The 23616-nt window shown below is 57.1% G+C and overlaps 1 protein-coding gene across 1 annotated transcript in view; it reads left to right on the top strand.

Annotated features, from left to right (window-relative positions):
• Nucleotides 1-570: 570 nt before the first annotated feature.
• The window catches only part of ARNT2 (aryl hydrocarbon receptor nuclear translocator 2), a 122575-nt gene continuing 99529 nt past the window's right edge, over nucleotides 571-23616 (top strand). The window contains exons 1-4 of the mRNA XM_035024268.1: nucleotides 571-630; nucleotides 7651-7765; nucleotides 13478-13525; nucleotides 20246-20459. Coding sequence (XP_034880159.1) covers nucleotides 7653-7765; nucleotides 13478-13525; nucleotides 20246-20459 — 375 coding nt within the window. The 5' untranslated portion in view covers nucleotides 571-630; nucleotides 7651-7652. The remainder of the gene's footprint in view (nucleotides 631-7650; nucleotides 7766-13477; nucleotides 13526-20245; nucleotides 20460-23616) is intronic.

The following is a 23616-nucleotide window of genomic DNA, read 5'->3' as shown; positions in this document are numbered from 1 at the left end:
CAGCCACTTAGCACAGCGTGCAGCTCTGACTAGGAGATTGCCTGGCGGTGTGTCTCCACCAGAGGCAGGAGGGGCTCTCTGCATCTCTGACTCCACCTGGCTTCTACCACAGCTCCGGGCTCAAAATCGGAGCTTTGCAAGTGCTGTTTGTGATGGAAACGGGGTCCCATTTTCTTACAGCTGCCTCTGCAAAAGGAAGCAATGTCCAGATTAACCCCGTTTCTCAGTGGGAGAATAGGTGGAGAAACAGAGTCACACATGGGGGAGCCAGCCCTCTGAGTCAGTGGACGGAGGGAGGGGTGGATCCGCGTGCCTGCACCTGGCCGCAGAGTCCCCACGGGCCAGGCGTGTGGCGTGGCGGATGTAAATACGCAAGCCACCCAACCATATTTTTCTTCCTCCTCCAGAAATTTTTTGCCCCATCCAGTCTCAGTGTAGGAGGATCAGGTGATCAAGGCTTTTTAGAATCTTCCCTTTCTGGGTGCTGACGGTGACACATGGAGTATTTTGAGGCATTGACATCATCTCTTTCCTCCTGAATGCCCTCTTTGTGATTCCATCGCTCAGGCCCTGCCATCTTTCACCTGGACAGCTCGACCTTCCTGGCTTCGCAGGAGAAGTACAGGGACGGTAAGAGTGAACCACGGGGGACCAGACCTCGACTGGGTGGGGAAGGGACTGGCCAGGGACAGAATTCCCTGGGAAAGTAATGTTGGAGCTGAACTGAACGATGTTAGGAGTTAGCTTGGTGGAGAAGGGAGGAGAGCTTTCCTCCCCCGGGACATAGCATGTGCAAAGGCCCCGGGGTGGGCAGGAACGTGGTACGTTCAAGAAGCTGATAGAGCAGTGTGGCCAGAGCTCAGGAGGTGTGCTGGAGGCGTGGACAACAGCCTGACCACATGGGGTCGGGCTGATCGTGGCAGGGAGCTCCACATGTGTGCCAAGAGCAAAGAGAGGCCACTGGAGCATAGAAGCAAGGGCTGGCCTTGGCAGATCTGGCTTCCATGAGGCTGGATGGGGGAGAGTAGATGCGGGGAGGTCAAGGGTGGAGGTCCTGAGGCAGACCAGCAGCAGAACCCAGGGATGGAGAGACCTTAAGGGGGTAACAGCAGGATCTGAAGGCTGCGTGTGGGATCGTGGCCACACTCCTGAATGAGATGCCCTGGGGAGAGGAGAGGTGGGGAGGCGCGGAGGGGGCCCAGAGGAGGCCAAGAAGGTGGGGCCCATGAGTGGGAGGGGCGATGTGGCCCCTGCAAGCCCAGGAGAGAGGTGGGCGGGTGGGGGGGCAACACCCCCAGAGAGGGTCAGGCAGGGAAGGGACCCTGTGATGGGCAGCTCTCTAGTGGGGTGACGGGGACAGAGGTCTGACTGTGGAGGGCTGCGCGGGAGGCCAGGAGGCCTCAGGGTGAGACACATGGGGAGCAGGTGACTTCACCATGTGACCAACTTTCGTTTGTACAGTTGAAAATCCCTCATCTGTTTTTAACCTCGATTTAAATGTTGCTGTGTGATGTTCTGTCAGTAGAATGCGCTCATGATTCTGTGCTGTGCTGGACGCCTCTCTCTTTTCCATGTGGTCAGCCCTCAACGGCATGGGAAGGTCAGGGTGAGGACCGTGACCCTCCCCTGTGGCGTCTGCTGGGGTTGACCCAGGGAACTGGGGTCCAGGACTTCCGAGCCCCACGGGCCGGCCTCCACCCTCTTGCAGGCACATGGGGCCGTGTACCCATGCACCTGCTCACGGAGGCTCTCCGTGGGCTGTGTCCGTGTCAGGCTCGGGGCGGGGCTCACGTGGGTGCCTCTGTGTGAAGCCCTGTGGGGGTCTGGGCAGGGCGGAGGTCGAGGAGGTCGGGGGCAGCATGCTCAGGGCCTGTCTGCAGACCCCCTGCAGTGGTGCTTGGGTCCCCAGTGGTTTAAAGGCCCCATGTTGTGCAGGGCGGCAGCTCGAGGTCTGCCTAGGAGCAGAGCCCCATCTGTGCTCCCCCTCTTCTCGGCCCTTTGCAACGGCCTCACTCAGTGACCGTGTTGTGAGCGGGGCTGCTGAGCAATTAGGAAGGACTTCTGGAGCGCTGGACCGCCTTTGGTGGCCCAGCACAGAAAAATAAAATCACAGAAGTAACTTAATTCCTTACAGTAAGAAAATGCAAGTTTTGTTAGCATTTGTGTGTGTGTTTGTTGACTTCGGCCACATTTAAATGAGCTTATACTTTGTGCCAAGCGTCGTTCCCGGGGCAGGGTAGGGCTGTGGCCGTGGTTTCCTCTCTGCCCAGTGCCGTGCTCAGGTTCCACTTTTCTTCATTTTGGAGTGAAATTCAGAAATCCTAGAGCAAATCTATAGCGTGCTTACAGGGCGACTTTAAGCCCTGCCTTGGAGACCCTCACCTCTGACCTGGTGAAAGACCTTCCTCCACCCACCTTTCCTGAGTGGACATCCCAGGAGCTATGGTCACTTCTATTCAAGTCATATAGGAAAGTTTCCAGATTTGGGGAGCAGGTATTCACTTTTCCAAGGAAGCCTGACAGGTGATCCCATGGGTGGATTCAGGCATAGTTAGGAGAGAAACACGGTTTTGTAATGTTTTTTATTTGAATGCACTGAGGGTGACTCCTGAAAGATACTGAAGTTTAACCTTTAGAGTGAATTTTAATCTCACTGATTGCAACTTCATTTGGCTAATGTGGTATCTAAAACACCATTTTAGTGACCAAAATGGCATTTGATAAAATGAGACATCTATTCTTGAAATAAACCTTAAAAAATAGGGATAGGAGCAGATTTCCTTATGTTAAACAAGTATGTCTGTCTTGAACAAGCTGGTCATTCCACTTAAATTCAGGGACCAAGCAAGGTTGTTCACCAACACCACAATTATGATCATTTTAATCATTGTTTCTTGAGTGGCATTTTTTTCCCCCAGACACTGTGTTAGGCTCTTAATTTTTAAAATGACCCTTCAAAGTAGATTGTCATGACACTTTGACCAGGGGTGGCCTGGTCACTCTCATAGCTGGGAAGTGTTGAGTTGTGATTCAACATCAGGCCTGTTTGACGGCAAAGCCCATGGTCTTGTGTTGCCCAGGTTTAGGCCATTATTACTAAATATTGTTCTGAAGTTCTGGCTAATGAAATAAGACATGAAAAAGAAATTAAACATTTCAGTGTTAGAAATGAGAACATAGTATCCTTATTTGGAGTCCACAGGCTTTGTGAACTTAGAAAGTTCACAAGAATTAACAAAAAATGATTAGAACAAATTAGAGAATTTGGTGGAATGGTAGGACACAGGATGGTGACCCTAGAAGCTCTTGAACGAGGCATGTGCATTTTGAAAGGGCAACCCACAAAACAGCGAGGGTGGGGAGGGCAAACAGCTCCCTCGCTGCGTGGGGGTGGGGAGGAGGAGGGGGGCAGGGAGTGGGAGGGGGAAAGAATCTCAAGCTGACTCTGAGCTGAGCCCTGAGTGCAGAGCCAGTTGTGGGGCTGGGGCTCGATCTCATGACCCTGAGATCACGACCTGAACCAAAACGAGAGTCAGAAAGAAGCTGAACCCACTGAGCCACCCAGGCGCCCCAGTATTCTGGAATTTAAATGGAAGAATAAGCCAGAAAGGATAGAGGTAATTGTGGGCGATGGTAAGAGCAGTGGGAGGAGGTCCATCACTAGGTACCTTATGATGGTGCAGCGAGAGCAAACATAGACAGCTAGGTAACTGGCGGAGAAATGGATGGGCTAGAGGCAGACCGCCGTTCTGTGGTAAATACAGCGTAGGATAGAGGGCGCATCACAGCACTCACGGGTAGAAGAAGGATTCCTGAATGAACTGAGGTTGGGACAATTGACCTTTTCTTCTGCTGGGGACTGAATTGTGTCTCCCAAAATTCCAGTGTTGATGCCCTGACCCCCAATGTGACTGAATTTGGAGATAGAGCTTTTAGGTGGTAATTAAGGAGAAGTGAGGTCATGAGAATGGAGCCCTAGGCTTGGTGGCCCTTTGAGAGGAGGACATGCAAGGCCACGAAGAGGAGGTGGCTGTCCATAGACCAGGGAGGGGGTTGCCGCCGAGAACTGAATTGGCTGGCACCTTGATCTTGGACTTCCCAGTCCCCAAACCCTGAGAAAACAGAAGTCTTGCTGTCTTAAGCGCCTGGTCAGCGGTATTTTGTTACAGTGGCTGGAGCTGACCAACGCATCTTCTTCAGACTCTACCTCTTAAAGCTTTCGCTGGTATTAAAAAAATCTCTCAACCTAAAAAGCAAGTGACAGACTGGAAAAAAATACTGTAAAATATTTTCAGGGCATACGACAAAGCTCTACTCTCTTTATCACGAAAGGAGGTTGTACAAACAGATGAGGAAGAAACGCTGCATCTTGGGAGGACAGAACTTTCCTGAATGCCTGGTGCTGGTGTGCAGGTGGTGGGCCACCACGGCCTTCGTGTTACAGCTGGACGGGTGGGAGCCTCGCATCTTCACATCGTGACGCGACGCACTTGTGTGTAGGGCTCACTGGCTCTGCCCTCCGCCCCCTGCCCAGGCCGAAGCACTCTGGCTTTATGACAGGTGCATGTTGCCCGTGAAGATTTGGGCTGTCTCAGCACACCCACCTGCCCCGTCACCTCCATGAGGACACCGTGTCCCCACGGTGGAGGCTGCTGGTGTCCACCGTCAGCTGGCTCTACTATCCTGCACAGGTGTGGAGGGCTCTGGGGTGTGCCCAGTGGGGTCCTTGGAGGCAGGCTGGTGTGGGTCTGCCCTCACACAGAGGCCCTTCTGCTGGGCAGCGGAGGCCGACCCGCGCGGAGCATCCAGGGGAACAGATAGGATGCTGACGTGCCGGGCCCTGGCCAAGCGTGGGCAGTTGTCCAAGGAAAGGATTAGACAGCAGATGCTCCTGAGCCCTCGTCCCGTAGCCGGGTTTCATGGAGCTTTACTTTCTGTAACTTGTATTTCAAAACGATCAGTAATTCTGTTTTCCCGAAATAAAATTGGATGACTATCATTTTGTCCAAACTACACATTGTCCCCCTGCCTCCCCCTGCCCTTTTATGATATGCTGGTCTAATCAAAGCTAAACAGACTTCCTGATACAGGACTTCTCAGTACGTTTTTAAAGGACAGTGGAATGTCCAAGCAGGGGATAAGTGTGTGGCTTTTCCTACCTTGCTTAACTGTGGGACCCTTTTTCTCGGAGAATCTTTTTTTTTTTTTAATTTTTTTTTATTTATTCTTATGTTAATCCCCATACATTACATCATTAGTTTTAGATGTAGTGTTCCATGATTCATTGTTTGTGCATAACACCCAGTGCTCCATGCAGAATGTGCCCTCCTCAATACCCACCACCAGGCTAACCCATCCTCCCCTCCCCCTCCCCTCTAGAACCCTCTGTTTTTCAGAGTCCATCATCTCTCATGGTTCGTCTACCCCTCCGATTTCCCCCCCTTCATTCTTCCCCTCCCGCTACCTTCTTCTTCTTCTTCTTTTTTTTCTTAACATATATTGCATTATTTGTTTCAGAGGTACAGATCTGAGATTCCACAGTCTTGCACAATTCACAGCGCTTACCAGAGCACATACCCTCCCCAGTGTCTATCACCCAGTCTTTCTCGGAGAATCTTAAGGGACTGACGTTCTCGTGGCTTGTTTTGGGAAGTGGTGACTTTTGTTTTCACCCCTGTTTGTGCTGGCAGCCGCTCTGCCCTCAGTTTGGGGGCCTTAATGGGCTTAATCTGTTTCGGTTTCCATTTCAAAAAAAAATATACAGATTTCTTATCAGCAGATGGTGCGGTTACGGGGTCCCCCCCCGCACATCCCGTACAGTAACTGCTGAAAGGGGAGAGGTTTACTTTAATAAAGGGATTTTCTTCCTTGTGTACGTTAGGTCAAAAAAAACTCATCAACTGTAACAGCTCTCCAATTCCTGTGAACAGAGTAGAACGGCTAAATTAAGATGTTGTTTGTTAGTATTAGAAAATTCTCCTTCAGAAGTTTTCAGTGGAAGAGTTTGAGTTGATCTTAGAACGTATTTTTTTTTAATTTTTTTTAATTAAAAAAAATTTTTTTAAAGATTTTATTTATTTATTTGAGAGACAGAGAATGAGAGAGAGAGAGCATGAGAGGGAGGAGGGTCAGAGGGAGAAGCAGACTCCCTGCCGAGCAGGGAGCCCGATGCAGGACTCGATCCCGGGACTCCAGGATCATGACCCGAGCCGAAGGCAGTTGCTTAACCAACTGAGCCACCTAGGCGCCCCTTAGAACGTGTTTATTAAACACGATGTCTTCGGATGTAATGCGGGGTATTTGCGTGGTGCCTCCCTGGTTTCTGGAAGGAGGCAGAGGGCAGAGACCCGCCCCATGTGAGCACCGCCCGTACGCCTGACGAGGGCCCAGATTCCCGTGTTTAGCCCAACCTGTCTTCTAGAAATACATTTTTGTGGACCATTGCGTGCCTGCTGAGCTGGGACAGGTGAGTGCTGTGGGAGTTCCCCTCAAGAACAAGAAGTGGAGTCAGGACGCTTGAATATTTATTTTGCTATTTAATATTCTGAGGAAAGGGTGCCTGAGTTGAGGAACCCTCCACAGAGTAGGAAGAAGAAACTCTTGAACTGGGTGGTTTTACTCTGAAACTGGGACTGCTTGACCTTGCCTGAGCGAGCTTACAGAGGCATCTAGCTCGTAAGAAATAATGCCTTAGGATGGCGGTGCACAGGAAGGGCGCCATCCTCTAGCCCCACACCTGCTTGTTCTTGGAATTAACCTGGGTCCCGGGGAGCCTGGCTGTGGAGAGCCGGGGCACCTCGGACGGGCCACCGCACAGACTGTACTGATGCCCCCGTCCTCGTCACGCACGGTGGGGCCCTGCGGGGCCCTGTAGTCAGGGCTCTGAGTCCAGAGTCAGGGTGGGGCCAGCCTTTGCACCTGCAGACAAGGGCCCAGGGTGGGGGCAGAGCATCGGGGGCCCCAGCCTGACCCCGTGGCTTCGCTCCGTCGATGACCATGGTTGCTCAGGCTCTGGCCACGCTGCCTGGGTCCGTGGAGGTCTTACCTGCCGCCAGGTGACCCGGAGTCCCTTATGGAAGCTGCAGATCCGTGCTCTCTTTAACCACCATGGGGGTCCTGCCTGGGATAGGGGGCCTTCCTGGGGGGGCCTGCCTTGGATGGGGGGCCTGCCTGGAGGGTCCTGCCTGGGGGTGTCCTGCCTGGGATAGGTGGCCTGCCTGGGGGGCCTGCCTTGGATGGGGGGCCTGCCTGGAGGGTCCTGCCTGGGGGTGTCCTGCCTGGGATGGGGGTCCTGCCTGGATGGGGGTCCTGCCTGGGGTGTCCTGTCTGGGGGGGTCCTGCCTGGGGGGCCCTGCCTGGGAGAGGGGTCCTGCCTGGGGGGGTCCTGCCTGGGAGGCACTGCCTGGGAGAGGGGTCCTGCCTTGGATAGGGGTCCTGCCTGGGGGACACTGCCTGGGATAGGGGGCCTGTTCCAAAGGAAAAAGGCAGAGCCCAGCCGGGGAAAGGGCTCACCTGAGCCACATAACTGACGTGGGCCGAGTGGCCCCAGGGCCTTGGGATCTCCTTACACCTGATGCTTCTGGGACCACTGGACAACTGTCTTGCTTGTTCCTGGCATTGATCAAACCTCTCTTCTTTGCTGCATTCCAGAAATGGCTTCCGACATCCCTGGATCGGTGACCTTGCCCGTGGCCCCCATGGCGGCCACCGGACAGGTGAGGATGACCGGGGCCATGCCGGCCCGTGGAGGAAAGCGGCGTTCTGGGTAAGCAGACCCAGCGTTTCCAGGAATCGGGCTTCATCCGTGTTGCGCAACACTCTTGACCTGTTAGGGGAATACTGTCTCTCTGCCTCCCGGAGAATAAAAGCTCAGCAGTTTGTTTAGATTTTGCAAGATCCCCAAGTATGCATGTGATTTGCCTCTGAGTGTCCGCCCCAGCGCCCAGCTGCGGCCTTCTGTTTGCTTGGCCTCACGGTGGGGAGGTGCCTCGTGGTCCTGCTGGGCCTTGCTCAGGCCATCTCTGGGTGGGGGGAGCTCACGAGTACTCCTCTGGGAGCACCCCAGCCTGAGGGCAGCACTGCAGGCCTGAGCCCCAGCCCCGCGGCAGCCGGTCTCTGCCGGGTGGTGTGCTAGAACTTTCAGAACCTTGGCTCCTTCGGCCCCGCAGCTGAAGGCCAGGCGTGTGCCTCGTGTGCTTGCCTTGCTGGTGAAGCTGCTGACCGTGGTACGTGCCAATGCCCTGGGGGAGAGGGGCACGGAGACAGCGCCCTTGGGCTGATGGGCCCGAAACCGCATCTCCTCACGCGTGAGGTTCCTGTAGTTCCAGACGGAGATCTCAAACACACCAGCCAGTAACAGATGCCCGCAGGGACATCGAGACTGACGTTCTCACACCCCGCCCCTCTCCGCGTCCAGTCCGTGTGGTTTTCAATGAGCTAGCTGATAACGGTTCTCATGAAGTAGAATCAGCCTGTCCCCTTACTGCCATCCCTGACAGCCCAGGGCTCCCCAGGAGCAGGGGACGCACGGGCCCCAGCCCCAGGCCTGCAGGGCGGGCCCCGGTGCCGGCCGGCCGTGTTCCAGACCTGTGGTCCCTCTACCCAGCAGGACTCTGGGAGGGGCGGGGGGGACAGGTGTGCAGTTCGGCCCGGAGTGGAGCGCGGCCAGGATGGACCGCATGTTCAGTGCTGCAGGTCTCGATCGTGTGAGAACACTGCTCTGGGTGCAGCATGGTCTTTAAAGGAGGGGCTCAGCTTTCGGTTCATCCTGAGAGGGTGGGAAAGGCTGAGACAAGGAGCTCAGTGGCCGCTCACTTCCGTTCCCGGGAGACAGAGCCCTGTGGCTGGCCCATTCCTGTTTCCAGAAAGGTTGGCACAGGGAGGTGGGGGGCCGTCAGGTACAGGCAGAGATGCTCAGGCCAACCCCTGTTTGCAGGGCGAGCAGCCCCTCCGTGCTGGGGGCCGGTTCTGAGCCCCTGCTAGGCGTTCCTGCCCCCCACCTCCTGCATGGTGCTGGGGGGTCTGTGTGCAGGGCTGGGCTGCAGGGGCTGAAGCTGACCCTAGCCCACATCCAGGCCCTGACTTCCACTGGCCGACCTGGCTGATGATTGGACCATGGATCAGGCTCTTTTCTGAAGACGTCCCCAGCTGTCCCTTCCCTACCTGATCTTGCACATGCACACACACGACACACACTGGAGGCGGAGGGGGGACCTGGAGCGGGCTGAGACAGAGCCTGGAGGTCATACCGCCTCCAGCCACAGAAGTCAAACATCAAGAAAAGACACGGGAGATTCAAGGGGAGGGACAGCAACTGCCCACATGGTGGCCAGCAGTGTAGACACGGCGTGGGCCCTTTAAGACTGACGGGAGGCCTGTCCCCCACTGTCTTCATTCAGGGGACCGAGCCTGTTTCCTTTTCCCTGTCACAGGGAGGGAGCATGGGAACTGAACCGTGGTTCCTTCTGCGAAACCCCAGGGACTTAGGGGCTTATCCTCGGCGTCTAAGCAAGGACACGTGCATTTGCACAGGGCTCTTTCCAGAATAGTTCTTGCAGTTGGTGTCTTACACGGCTGGTCTGCTCCTGATAACACCTGACCGCAGCCCAAACACCTTGCCTCCTCCCTGAGCCTGTGGGGCGCTGGAGAGACATGGAGGGAGGGAGGGGAAGGGAGAGGGGCTCGGGTGGTAGGGAGGGGAAGCAGCAAGAGGCGAGGATCTCCTTCCTGCCCTCTGTCCCTGACCCGGTTTCTGGGGCTAGCCGCCCATCCCTCCTGGTGCTTCACACCCCACAGAGCTGGCTCCTGGCAGGTTTGGGATCTGCCGGCCGCCTGCCTGGCCCATCCCTGTGGATCTCTCGGGCTCGAACATTCTTCCCCTCCTGAGAGCCTTCCCTGGGAGCCGTCAGCAAGCTGAGCGCCCTGCTGGCTGCCGGGACACAGGGTGAAGGTTCAGGAGTTTGAGATTCTTTCAAAAGTGATTCCACATGTGTGGGAGAGATGAGGTGAAGCGAGTCACCTTGTTCCCTTCGTCGAGACCTCCCGGATCTCAGTGCCAGGGTGGGAGGGGCCCACTTCTGGTGAAGTGGGGCACTGGCAGGGATGGGACGGGCTCTGCCCCCAAAGCCAGCCTTAGTCATGAGGGTCCCTTCAGCCCCACCTTGGACCCCAATGCTGGGCTCAAAAAGATTGTCGTCAAGGAAAACTGTTTCCAGACTGGGAACAGCCCTTACACCAGTGTGTCCGTCCACAGCTGGGGGAATGTGGTCAGGGACAAGGTGTATTCTCGTAAGCACGTCTCCTTTGGCTAATGTTCGTGCACTTATGTGTGGCACCACTGTGGCCGCAGTGGCTGGTCCAGGCCCTGGAGGACGGCCGTTCCTGCACCCATGACCTCCCATGCTGTTAGCAGGCGCCTCGGGTGGCCCAGGGCCCTCCGGTGCTGCCACTCTGGGACCTGCCCTTCTCCTAAGAGTGTGAGTGAATCCCCTTTGATAACGCACGATTGCTACACGGTCACGGTCCTGGGGACACATCACGCACTGTGAACTAATTGCAAGCTCAGAGACGCTTTCCTGGCGTTTTATTGAGCTAAGAATTCTTGCCCATTGACAGGGAAGTGAGGCGGTGCATTTTCAGCCCATCCTTTGAAGACTCTCGCATCATCCACGTATTATACTGAATTCTTTAAAGTGAATACAGTAGGACTTCAGAGTCCTATCTGGATTTCTCTCTTTTATTATCCAGATGTTTCAGTATAATAGAGGCACATAAAAGACATAAAACAAAGGATGATTTACTAAGAGTTTTTATAGCAGAAGAAATAAGCCTAGCTCCGGTAGTCACATTTAAAGTAGGGGATCAGCGTCCTGGGGAGTGCTGCTCTGGGGAGCCTGTGTCCCCAGGAGTGTGAGACTCTTGTGGTCAGGGAGTTACCCTGAGCATCTGACCAGTCATTTTTGGACTGAAGTCTCTTCTGGGCTCACGCCCACATCGTGCTCTTCCGAATTACGGAATCTGATCGCTGCACACAGGTGATCACATATGCATGGATGGGGAGGCATACTTTCATGGTCTCTAATTTTCTGTAGACAAATCCTGGTTCCCGAGCTCCCCCCAGACTCAGGAAACTCCGGCTCCAGAGCAGGGCTGTCCCTTCCTTACGCCCTCGGCTCCCTCCATGGAGCCGCCGCTGACCTGGCCTCACCTGGGACCATGTGCCCGCCCAGATGGCTCACGTCCCTGCCTGTCTGGGCTGTCAGGGTCCGGGCAAAGAACGGAGCTGTCTTTACGAAAACCAGGGTGACCAACTACCCTGGTTGGCCTGGAATTTTCCCAATTTTAGCGCCGAAGCCCTGCATCCTGGGACTGCTCTTAGTCCGGGAAAATTGAGATGCTTTGTCACCCTAAATACCCCCAAAATCATGCAGGATGAGGCCGGGGGTGGGGGTGGGGTGCTGACTAATACGTGGCATCTTGCAGGAGCCTGGTTATCACACTCCTATCAACTTGTGCTAACAGGCATTTAAAAAGATAACCGTACATCTCACACTCACTCGAGGTTTTGCTATATGCTGACATGCGGCCTTAGGAATTTTGAAAATGCACTTTCTTTTCCGTAACTCTGAAACGTCTGCCAGTCCCCGGGGTTAAGTCCTCTCCTCTCTGTGTGGCCAGCACCGTGGCACTTCCCGCGGTGAGCGCTGGGTGGCACTGTGACTCCGGGAACTCGGGAGCCGCATTTTGGGTGGGCTTGCCCAGCTGTCGTTTCTGGTAAAGGTGAGGTGGCGGCCGAGTGATTATGCAGGATATCGATGGCTTTCCTCCATTCGGAAGGCCGTGCCTCTGGCCCCCATTTGCCCACAGCACAGGCGAGTCTGCAGCGGAGGCCCGGTGCCTGGCTGTGTGTGTGTCCGCAGTGGTGTGGACTCGGTTTTTCCCTCTCCTTCCCTTCCTGACTGTGTTTCCTCCCCGCCTGCCCTGCCCTGGGTGCATCGGGGCTTTGGTTATCTTGCTCTCGTCCCTCCCTACTCTGACCTGACGCCTTTGTTCTTCTGTTCCTAGCAGCTAGTGTGGCCCACGTGTCTGGAAATGAGGTTGGATCTCACTGGATCCCCTCAGGTCGTCCCAAACAGACGGATGCCCGGATTAGGACTCTGGGCACCCTGCATATAACGCGAAACAAAAACAAGTGAATGATCCCATTGTAAAGAAGAAAATACTCCTTTGCCCTAATTCCAGTCCCTAAGTTCCCCGAGTTAGCCCGTGGCCAAGAGAAGACCATTTGCCTCGTTAGGGACCTCTCGTGTGTGTACGTGTGTGTGCGCACGCATGTGCAGGGATGACTCTGCCTCTGCACCCGGCCATTCCCGGTGGCCTGGGCCTCCTGTTCCTTCCCCGAGCCACCACTGCTCACCTAGAGCCGGGGGTGGGGATCCCGTTCCCTACGAGGCCGGCACACCCTCTAGTCCCGTGCTGAGCTCTCCGTCCTGGCTACAGGCAGGCCCGTCGCCCTTCTGCTGGGAGTCCTGGGGACTGCACCTCGCTTGGCCCCCCGGCCCCCTAAGAACGGATGGGGCAGTGCCCTGGCTCTGGGGCGTTTTTCCCCAAGCAGCCCCCCTCGCCCTGAACGTCCAGGAGAACCAGGACATCCGCACTATTTCTCACTTTGTTCTTGGAAGATTCTGGGTACGGTTAATACTAATTAATGACCCCAGCATCTTCAGGGGTAATGTTAATTGACCTTAGAGGGGATTGGTGTTTCGAGAAGGAGAGTTTGGGGTATTAGTTAAACAAATACCTATCAAGACTTTTTAGTTTTATGTTTCCACTGAGAGGCCCAGAAAAGTGGGTTCTGAGTCTTTGGTGAATTTCAACAAGCAGACGAGTACTTGGAGTTGCTCAGGTCCCAGGTAACTGTTTCTCGGTCCCCGTGCCTTTGTCTGGGCTTGGACTTGCGGGGACAGTGGCCTGAAATGCCCTTTCCACTTTGCCTCATCCAGACTGGCCACCTTCTCAAGCCGCACACCCTGTGCTAATCCGTCTGTCGCCCTTAAAGCTTCCTGTTTTCTGAGCCCCTTGAGTTTTTTGAGCCTGCTGACGATGTGCCGCAAAATAAAGTGCAAAATGCAGTCTCAGTGCAGAATAAACGAGGTGGAGGGGGGCAGGAGCCCCCAGAGTTGCGGGGGGACATGGAACGTTGAACTGAGCAAGCGGCCGGCGGCCTGTGTGGGGCCCCGAGGGCCACAGCCCCGTTGCTCAGGTTCCCAACCATACAATGCAAGGTGCGCACACGGAGGCCCTTCCTCTGCCCCCTCTGGTCCCCAGCCTGCTTGCCGACTGTGGGAGGTGGTGTTTCCTGAGGGTTGGGACTGGGACGCGTCCGTCCGACTGGACGAGGCCCCCTGGGTGGCGCAGCTTGGGTCACCCGGGAAATGTTCTGTCTGTAACGAGTCTCCTCGTGCTCTTGGCTTTTCAGGATGGACTTTGACGACGAGGATGGAGAAGGGCCCAGCAAATTTTCAAGGTGAGTTTACGTTCCTTGGAAGCCGACGGCCAGCCGTCACTGTGGCGGGGACACGCAGGGAGTTCGGTGTCTTCTGTCACTGAGCAAGCCGTTGTCTGTCGTCTGAGCCCTGGCTTGTCCCTCGTCCTGTGCCCGCGTTTGACCCGGGACAGGCGGCACCCCGGCCGACGTCACCGAGGGAGGATGCTAACGAGGTATTAGCTCTGTTGGCCCTTCAGATGGAACAGGGACCGCCGAGTTTTACAGACTCCTTTTGAAAAGACAGACTGGAGCTCAGGTTTAGAAAAGACAATCGAGATACGGCCTCTTTTCCTACCACAGACAATAAGGGGACACGTGAGGAACCGGGGTGTCCCCGTCCCGGATGCGAGCCCTAGGACTACACTGTGAGGGCCTCAGAGCCATTTGGCTCGCCGGCCCTGTGACGGCGTGGGAACCAGGCTCGGAGGGCTGACCTGAGTGCAGACCGTGTCCCGGAAAGGACAGTGGGCCGCGGGTGCTGGTGGTGGTCAGCGCATCAGGGCAGCCGCCTCTCGGCCCGTTCCTCTTTCTCTCTCCTTTTTTTTTTCCTTTTCTTTTTTCTGGTTTTGTTTTGTTGAAGTTGAGTAGGAGGTTTGGGAGTGTTGAGAGAGAGGCACAGATCATTCCATCGATCTTAGCGAAGTGCCCATCTGTACTCGGTCCACTCACGGAGCGGCCTTCCTGGATGTTCCTTCCCACCTCCGGCAGTCCTAATTCCTGGTTGCTGATGAACTTGAAAACCTGCCCCTGGTAATGGGTCCCTTCCTCTGCTGTCTGCACTTCACAGTTTAGATTGACGGCCTGGTCCTTAGAAGAACGATGTCCGTGGGGCGCCCTGGGCCCATGGGCCTCCCCAGGCTGCTCATCCCACGGCAGTGGCTGTCACTGAGCCCACTTCCTCCCCAAACCAGAGAGGCACAGGCATCCCGTTGCCATTCCCGGGCCTCCCGGAGCCTGCACGTCCATGGGAAACATACCGTGCACCGTCCTGCGCCTCAGCTCTGGGGGAGACCGCAGACAGGACATGGAGAATGCTCTGCTCCGTAACGACCTCGGAGCTTCTAATCAGAACAAGACATGAGTGTCGGTAACAGAAGCATGGGGATGTCCCTTGGTGCCAACGGGGCCCCAGCTCGGATGCCACCTATTTCTTGGGAAAAGCTCTAACTGCAGGGAGCACTTTGTTGCTGAAACAGAACTAGCCTTGGGAATGAGGGCACGTGCCTCCCTGTCCTAGTCCGTGCTCACCCCACACAGCCTCCCTTCTAAGGAGATGACGACTCTTGATGTCTCTGGGTCAGGATCCCCCTCGAGATAACATTCCAGACCGGGTCGAGCTCAGGAAATGATGATTTCTGGGGTCTCAGGAAGATGGGGAGAGACGCGGAGTGACCTTCGCTTGACATCGAAGATCGGTGTGAGCGATGAAATCACAGTGCAGGATACAAGGAGCTCATTGTCTGAAGGCCCGTCATTGAGAAACAAACCCTAGCCTCTGGGCAATGGTCTCCTACGGCTGTCAGCAAGTCCGGTTTTACTTAGAGTTCAGATCGAGGCTTCTGCGGCCACAGCCTTCCCTCCACGCGTTAAAAACAAGAGGGGAGGACGGGGCGGGTTTGCAACTTACGCTGGTGCTTCTTTCTCGGTTGCGTCTGTAGGGTCCCGGGGTCGCACCGCCGTCTCCCGGTGGGGTGGCTGACGACCCGTCAGCCAGCAGGTGCACCTGAGCCGCTCAGGGTTGGGGCCGTGCGCACAGCACCCCCACCCTCCCCTGGGCCAGTGGCCGCGGCTGCCGTGCGGGGCAGGGGTGGTGTCCCGCCAGCGTGGTGCCCGGCCCGCCTGGGGGCCGCTCCTGCCCCCGCCCCTCTGCTTACAGTCAGCCCCGAAAAGCCCCGGGCGAGAGGGTGGCTGAGGTGCGGGCCGGCACCCAGCGCGGTTTTGTGCCTCAGAAGCTGACCAGGGCGCGGAGCCGTGCCTTCCGTCCCTGACGTCCGTTCGGCCAGCTTTCCCAGCCTTCCTCGAGGGTGGTCTGAGATTCAGTCGTCCTGCCCACCAGCGGACCTCATGTCGCCGTTTGTCTTCAGGGCCTATGGCCCCAGTCACACAGGAAGCCAGTCCGTTTCTTAGGGCGACGGCCAGTGGCTTGGATACGGGGGTGCCCACCTCCCCGGACGCAGGGCTGGGGGACCGGGCAGGGGCAGCAGAGGGGCGGACGCCCAGGCGGCTGGCGTTGAGCAGAGGACAGCTCCAGAGCGGCCCGAGCGAGGCCGGGAGCAGGGAAGGCGTGAGGCTCGGTCCCGTGAGACAGGGAAGGGCAGCTGGACACTCACAGAAGGGAGCCCCTCTGCCGCGGCCAGTGGGCTCTCGTGCTCCTCCATCCCTTTCTCTGTTGGCGTCCTCTGAGTCCGCCCGGGGGCACCCCAGACTCTGGTCTCAGACACAGCATTAGCCTCTGCGCCCCCCAGACGAGGAAGGGCCTGCGTGGGGGAACAGCCGGCTCCCTGGAGCCGCGTGCAGATAGGGGGACGTTGCAGCCCTGGGAGAGTTTGGTGGAGGTCTGCTGGAGGAGGGAAGGCTCCCGGGAAGGGGTGGCGACAGGGTGGGCTCCCTGCGCCCTGGCACCACAGCTGTTGGGCGTGCTGGGGCAGGGTCCCCGCACCGGGCGGCAACCGCTGGTGCAGCCCACGGGCCACAGGGACAGGGCCTCGAGAGTGGTAGAGACGGGGGCCTGCGTGCCACAGGAGGGGCGTTCCGCCCAGAGAGGCCGAGAGGAGCAGGGGTGCAGAGCGACCTCTCTCCTGGGGCCGTGTCTGGGGAGGGCAGCCTGACCTCACGGGCGCCTCCGGGAGTCCCCGTTGCCTAGTCACGGGCCCGCATGGCAGAGGGTGACGGGCTCTCTGTCTCCGGGAAAACCCATCACACACCAGAAAGCCTTCCTGCAAAGGTGAGTCTCCCCGGCAGCTGGGAGTGGGGCAGACCCTCTGGGGGGGCCAGCACGAGCCCCCCCGGCCCGGGCCCACCCTGGGGGGCGAGCACCCATCCCGCCCAGCAGGGCCGGCAGCCCCCCTGGAGGGGAGGCCAAACCCCTTCCTCACGCTGCACCGTGGTTCAGGCCCGTCTTCCTCCCTTCCTGGCCCCCGGCCCCGTGGTACATTTTCTGGTGAGTCCCGGGATTTCCTCCTGTGCCGCAGCTGGGGTCAGCTGCCCCCAGTGGGGAGCGGCGGGAATATTGTTGCGTGGGTGGGACGGCTGACATCCCAGAGCTGTCACCAACGGTCAAAGCTACACGCCGCGTCCTTCGTGTGGTTTACGGGTCTGCGTGTACACGTGCGTGTGTGGTTCATTTAAAGAAAGGAATGGAAACACGACTCATCCACGTATTTGTAATGTTAGATTATAACTCAGGAACAACCGAGTGCTCGCTCCCAAGCCTGTCATTCTTGTCACTGTATGTTATCAACCGGATTTTTGTCGTATTTGGGCTCATTCTGTACCCTGTCTCCAAACACCCAAACGACCTTGCAGACGCTCTCATGTCTGCGGTTGTGAACCCGGCCACGGGCGTGGGGTGACCCGTAAGCTTGGAACCCCAAACCCTGCAGGTTTTACTGGGCTCTCCCACCCTTCGCGAATGGGTCTAAGTGCCCTTCCTGAGGTCCCGCCGTCTGGGTGACTTTTCTCTTCCCGGAGTTAACGGCTTATATTTTGTAGAGTTTAGCCAGTGAGCCTCTAACGTTATCCAAAAGTGAGGATATTCGTGATTGGCAGGTTTCTACAGGGTTGGCCTTCTGTTCTTCATCCCACCTATTTTGGTACTTTCTGCTTGATTCTGTGCAATATTTACCCTCGTGTGCATTTTTTCCGGTTTGACAGGTTGTGATGATATTTTAGTTTTAATCCTTCCATCTGAATTTACCACCCTGTGTGATGATGAAAGCCCCGTTGATAAGGGAAGAAATTTGCGTGGTGGGCGCGTCCTGCAGAGGTCTTTCCTGGCCGACAAAGTGGAGTGTTGTTGTTTCCCATAATTCTTGGACTGTGCATTGTCTAAGCTGAGAAAGCTGGGTATCTCGTTTCTAGGTGGGAAGATGCTCAAAGTACTTCTGAGGCAGGGAGGATGGCCAGGAAGCAGCAAGGGTTGTCCTCTGTCGTCTGACCGGCCACCCCGTCTGGTACACGTGCCTTGGCCATGTGAGCTCCCTTGACAGCAGGGAGAGATTCAGCAGACCCAAGAGGAACATTCCCAGACTTTCTAGACTTCTCTGTGCCTCAGCTTCCTTGGGTCTAATGAACCAGAAGGGTGTTGCAGATAAGCTGGGTTGACCTTGGCAGAGAGGGGCCCACAAGCAACCAGATGAGCAGGGAGTTTGGTTGGGAGGTTGGTTTCAGTGGGTTGGGGTCAGGATTAGGGTCAAGATGCTTTGGAATGAAATCTGTTTCCGGTGGAGCCCGCTCTCTCTCCTCAGGCCGATGGGGGCCGGTCTGCTCTTCGTAGAGATGTTTGACGCTCGTGTGCTTGATGTGGTTTTGGTGCCTTTCTCACCTTGTCTGGCTGCCCCCTCCTCGGCTTCTGTCCTGCAGAGATGAAGCTTGACTTGCAGTGACAGTGTCCGGATAACAGCAGGACTTTGTTGGGGAGGAAATCATCTCTGGGGTCATCAGTCGTCCTGAGCTGTGTCTCTCTGGAGGCTGCCAGGCATTTCCCTCCCCCTTGATGCCTTAGCTGTCTTTGCCTCTCAGGCAGGGGCATTCTGGCTCCAGATCCAGGACCAGGGAGCACGCCATTGAGGAGCCTGGCTCAGGTCCTGCCAAGTCAGCACCTCTCTGAGTCTCAGGCCCCTCTTCCACAGAGGGTGGTTGGGGGGGTGGTCAGATGCGGTGATCGCCGAGGCCCTGGGGAGTGGAAGCTGCTATATAAACAGGGAGGGGGCGACTTCTTTACCCACTTTGGAACGGTGGAGAGGCTCTTCCAGGGAAGGAGCAGGCATTCCTTAGAGCACGCGGGAATGCCTTGACCGAGTGCCCCCTTTCTCCGTGATTGCCCCCACCTCCTTCCTGTGGCTGCCTCCCGTCTCCCCACAGTAAGCAAGCCCTAGCCAATCACCCGAGAGCCGTGTCTCCCGAACGGTGGGCGTCCTTCCCTGCATGGTGTTTGCCCCGAGGAGCGGGGCCCTGGCGCCACCTCCGGGAGTTTGTGGCACTCCTGGGGCTCAGCTGTCAGCTCGCGGTTCTCCCAGCTTTCCCTCCGGGATCGGGCAGCACCCCCACTTCTCGTGCTCCCCATTCCTCTCTGCTTCCCAGGCTGAGCCTGCCCTCCATCCGGCCTGCCCGCGCCTTTCTGACCCTGCTGGTCTCCTCCCAGAATACACCTGCTGGTCCCGCTGCCAGGTCGCGGCCCGCCTCTCCAGCACTGTGGCCCCCTGGGCAGCCACCTCTGTCCTTTCTCCTTCTGCCCCGTGGTTTTTATGCTCCACGTGCTTTTCACAGCATTTAGCTCTCTCCAGGCTTCATTTCCACTGTGCAAGGTGCTGCCTCACCCTCCTGGCTAACCCCCTGGCTGCCGGAGGACAGGAGTGGGCGATCTTGTCTCCTCTCGTCCCCTCCCCACGGTGCCTGGCTCAGCACTCCTCGGACGGAGGGGGAAGGTGCCCGCCGGGCTGCCGGGGTCAGCTCGCCCCAGCACCATGAGCTCTGCTGCGGGCCAGCCTTCCCCTGCTGGCGCGGGGGGGCCCTCAGTGTGCGCGGCTGGGCAGGCGTGGGGTTGTGCCCAATGGCCCATCTGTTGCCCGGTTGGGAAGGTGGGTGTTCAGCCGACTCGGTACACGCGGGGCGGGCAGGCAGCCTCATCCATGTTGTTCCTTGTGTGCGGTCCGTGTCCCTCCTGCTCGGAGCCCCGGTGAAGCCCTAAATCCTGCCGCAGACGTCTCGTGTCTTTCCAGACCCTGTTCTTTAAACCCCAGTAACAGCTTCCTGCCAGGGTTGTGAAGCTGAGTTGGCTCTTACTCTCTTTCATCCTAAAGGTAATAATACCAAGATGCAAACATTCGACCGTCCTTTCTGCTAGTTTTTCATCTTAACACATCAGAGATTGAATTCAGTAATCCCTCACGGTGCTGCTTAGATTTTAATTGGCCAGTTGGGCTGAATAAGCCAGGGGTGCACCTGTTCTCGGCAGTGGGTGTGCGGGGCCTAGAGCAGAGGTCTGCCTGTGGCATTGCCGCCCACTTAGTGATGGAAGGGTGGCGAGGCCACACGGTGCTTCTCACGCGAGGGCCGGAGGAAGGCACACATCCCCGCGGACCGTGACTCCATGGGCGAGCAGGCGTGTGCGAACGCGCTCGCCATGTGCAGATCCCGGTGTGCAGACGGAGCCCTGTTGGTTCACCTCCCGCGGCCTGAACTGTCCGTGCTTAGAGAAGCACACTTGGGTGCGTGGGAGTGGTGGGAAGGTTCGGGACACATTTCCAGGGGAGACGGGGCCCCCGTAGCGGCCTGTGTGCCCCCCGCGCAGAGACCAAGGCCGACCAGGGCGTTTGAGAGCCGCCGCGCGCGCGAGCGTGCAGAGCACCAGCCGCTAGGAGGCGGTGTGGCTCTCGGTCCCTTGGCGCCCACGGATGTGCCCTATTTTGTCCTGTTCGATGGTGACCCCCGATCTGACGCGTCTCTTTCCCCCCGCCCTGCTCTCGTGCTTTCGGGAAGAGAGAACCACAGCGAGATCGAGAGGCGGCGGCGGAACAAGATGACGCAGTACATCACGGAGCTGTCGGACATGGTGCCCACGTGCAGCGCGCTGGCCCGCAAGCCGGACAAGCTCACCATCCTCCGCATGGCCGTGTCACACATGAAGTCCATGAGGGGCACCGGCAACAAGTCCACGGACGGCGCCTACAAGCCTTCCTTCCTGACGGAGCAGGTACCGCGGTCTCCTGCGCGCGGGCCTTCCTCGGCTGGCGGCGTCACTGTGGGAAGGGGACAGAGTAGCTGTCCCCGGGGTGAGCGAAGCGACGCGGGGAAGAGGGGCAGGTTGAGGAACGGGTGAGGTCAGGAAATTTCACTTCCTTTCTTCACGGCAGTGTTTGTGTGAACTTTGAGCCTTCTGCTTTTACGTGTCCCGTAAACCTTCGTGAGCCTCACTGTGCGCCGTGTGGGACACGGAGCTGGTCCGTGTGACGCACGTTCTGTGGGCGGTGGTGCTGACGCCAGGCCGATGGCAGTTTGGGACGGCCGTGGTGATCACTGTGACAGGATCAGCATGGCGGGCGCTCCGCTGGCCGGTGCTCTGGGCCAGGCCGGGGTCCTCCGTCTCCGTGTATTTTTGCACGTACTCCAAGTATTGGTCCCTGCCGTGTAGACAAGGAAGCTGTGGCTTAGAAAGGGTCCGCCATTGGCCCGGAGAGTGTCCACAGACGGCTCGGCGGCCGGGCCGGGAGCCGGCGCAGGTGGGTTGGGCCCCGGAGTCACCCTTCTCACAGGTGGACGGGGCTTGAAGGGTCGGGAAGAGCAAAGACGCCCCATGGCTGGGGGCGGGGGTCATATTTTACAGATTGTACAAACCACTGCGTGAACCCAAGGCCTGTGCTCTGTGCTCGGCCCTTCTGGGCGCCACGCGGAGGGCAAACCCACAGACGCTGTCAGCTTCGGTTGGCTCATCTCTGAAAGGAACGGGGCTCTGGGCCTCCCTGACCCCGAGGGCTTTGCAGGATGAACAGAAGGATGGATCTGGAAGTCCTTGGTGTGTGGTGGTGGGCGGGGGGATGGGCCGTGAGGCGGTCGTGGGACAACGTGCTCTGGGGGTGCAGGAGGGGCAGAGCCCCACGTGAGGGAGGATTTCGTCCCCAGGGCTCCCCAGCATCGCTGGGCTCTGAGGGGGCCCCAGAGTGTGCCCAGAGAGACGGGGAGCGGGGGCTTGACACGGGAACGTGAAGGCAGGGCCTCAGGGGAGGCAGGAGCAAAAGGCGAGTCTGGAGACAGAACTGTCCGTTCTGCTGGAGCTGGGACCTGTTGGAGTCGGGGGTGAGGTTCGGAAAAAGGACAAGGAGAAGGAGTGGACACGGGCGACTGCCTGCCCTCTGGCAGAGGCATCCTCTTCCGCCATCCTGGGGCCCATGGGGTGCCTCACCTCGCAGGGCTGAGGAGGTGTGGCTGTGCCGTGGCCGTGACCGGAAGGACCGGGAGCTTGGCGCCCAGCCCCGTCTCCCCCTCCGTAGGGGACGCAAGGGTCGCCCCCACCTCCTGTGGTTGTGGGGCTTACCGAGCACAGTGTAATCAAGGGGGGACAGAAACGTGTTACGTGCCCCCTAGCCACTGGGGTAAGAACAAGGCTTTTTATCTGCTCTTAATTCACAAAAATCCTTCCGGGTCCATGTTTGAAATGAAGCTCCTCATTCTTATGACTGAGGATTAGGAAGTGAGGAAGAAGGCAGTCATGCGCATCCCACGCGTCCAGCCCATATTTCTCCCTTGGTTCCTTGGCACATGGTTGATGTTAACAGCAGCTGCATCTATTAAGCACCGACTGTGTGCCAAGCCCGTGCCAAGCCTCCACACATAAGACTTCATTTATTTTTATTTTGTTAATTGAATTGAATTTTATGTAAATTCAATTAATTAACATATAGTGTATTATTAGTTTCAGGGGTAGAATTTAGTGATTCATCAGATACATACAACACCCCGTGCTCATTCCATCACATGCCGTCCTTAATGCCCATCCCCCAGTTACCCCATCCCTCCAATCCCCTCCCCTCCAGCAACCCACAGTTTGTTTCCTAGAGTTAAGAGTCCCTTATGGTTTGTCTTCCTCTCTGATTTCATCTTGTTTTATTTTTCCCTCTGTTCCCCTATGATCCTGTTTTGTTTGTTAAATTCCACATATGAGTGAAATCATATGATAGTTGACAAGACCTCATTTAACCTCACAAAATCCCACTGAGAAGAACCATGGGAAGAAACGGAAGCTGAGGACGGTAACATCCCCAGAGGTGCATGGCTAAGAGCTGTGGATGAGAGCCTTCTTTTCCTCCAGAACCCACGCTCGCAAGCCTTCCTGTTGGTTTAACCAGAGAGCAGAGGCTCGGGACCTTGATCACGAGTGACAGTCTCCCAGAAGACAAACCTGGGGGTGGGGGTGGGGGTGGGGGAGGTAGACAGAGGGGCCATGATGAAGGTGAGGCTCCGTCCCGTAAACCTTCCCACAGTCCTCAGCCTCTGCTCCCGTCCTGCAGCTTTCCCAGACATCCTGCTCCGTGTTTTAGTCCTTCCTGTTGGAAGCTCTTCCGACACTGAAAATAAAACCGCTGACCCATTCTCTGAGCTAAGGGAGCGGCCCGGAAACACGGATCAGCAGAAGTGCAAAGCAAGGGAAATGGACAAAATAAACTTTTCCTTAGACAATGCTGTATAGTCTCCTTCCCCCGTAGGTTCCCAGGCAGAGGATGTAAGGATTCTGACCCGGCCAAGGGCTCAGAGCCCCCCAGATTCTGCTCACGAGCAGCAGACCCCCGTTTTCTGATCTTTGGGTCCTTGGAGCGCCCTGGGGCCGGGCCAGTGGCGTCAGGGTCCCACCTTTTGCATGTGTGCAGCTGGTGCATAATTGGTGTTCCCCTGAGGCTTCTGTGCCAGGTGACATCTGAACAAAGGATTCCCAGCAAGGAGTGTTTGCCGACTGCTGACCTTTGTTCTTCGGAATGTCGTCCGCGGAAGGGGTGTCTGGAGACACAGTAAGGGGTGTCTGGAGACACACCTGTGGGCGCAGGGGCATGCGGGGGCGGGGGCATTAGCGCCTCAGGCCCGAGGAACGGAGCCCATTGCGTTGAGCTTGATGTGAGAAGGACGCAGTAGGCAGCCACACTTGAGCTGCATTCAGGCAAAGAAAAGACATCTTTTAACAAAGCTGACTTGGCTCCATTCACACGCCTCTGGGGATGATGGCAGGGCTTCCTGCTGCCCATTCATTGATTCCAAGCCGCTTTCTTCCTGCCTTTTCTGATAGTCATGAGCCTGGTGAGTCAATGTGACCCCAGGGCTGGGGCCACTAACCTCTCTTCTCACTATAAAGTGATACGGACAAT

Source organism: Mirounga leonina, unplaced genomic scaffold (genome assembly GCF_011800145.1).
Source record: "Mirounga leonina isolate KUSES-001 unplaced genomic scaffold, KU_Mleo_1.0 Mir_178, whole genome shotgun sequence".
NCBI classification, from domain to species: Eukaryota; Metazoa; Chordata; class Mammalia; order Carnivora; family Phocidae; genus Mirounga; species Mirounga leonina.
This window is presented reverse-complemented; position numbering and strand designations above follow the sequence as displayed.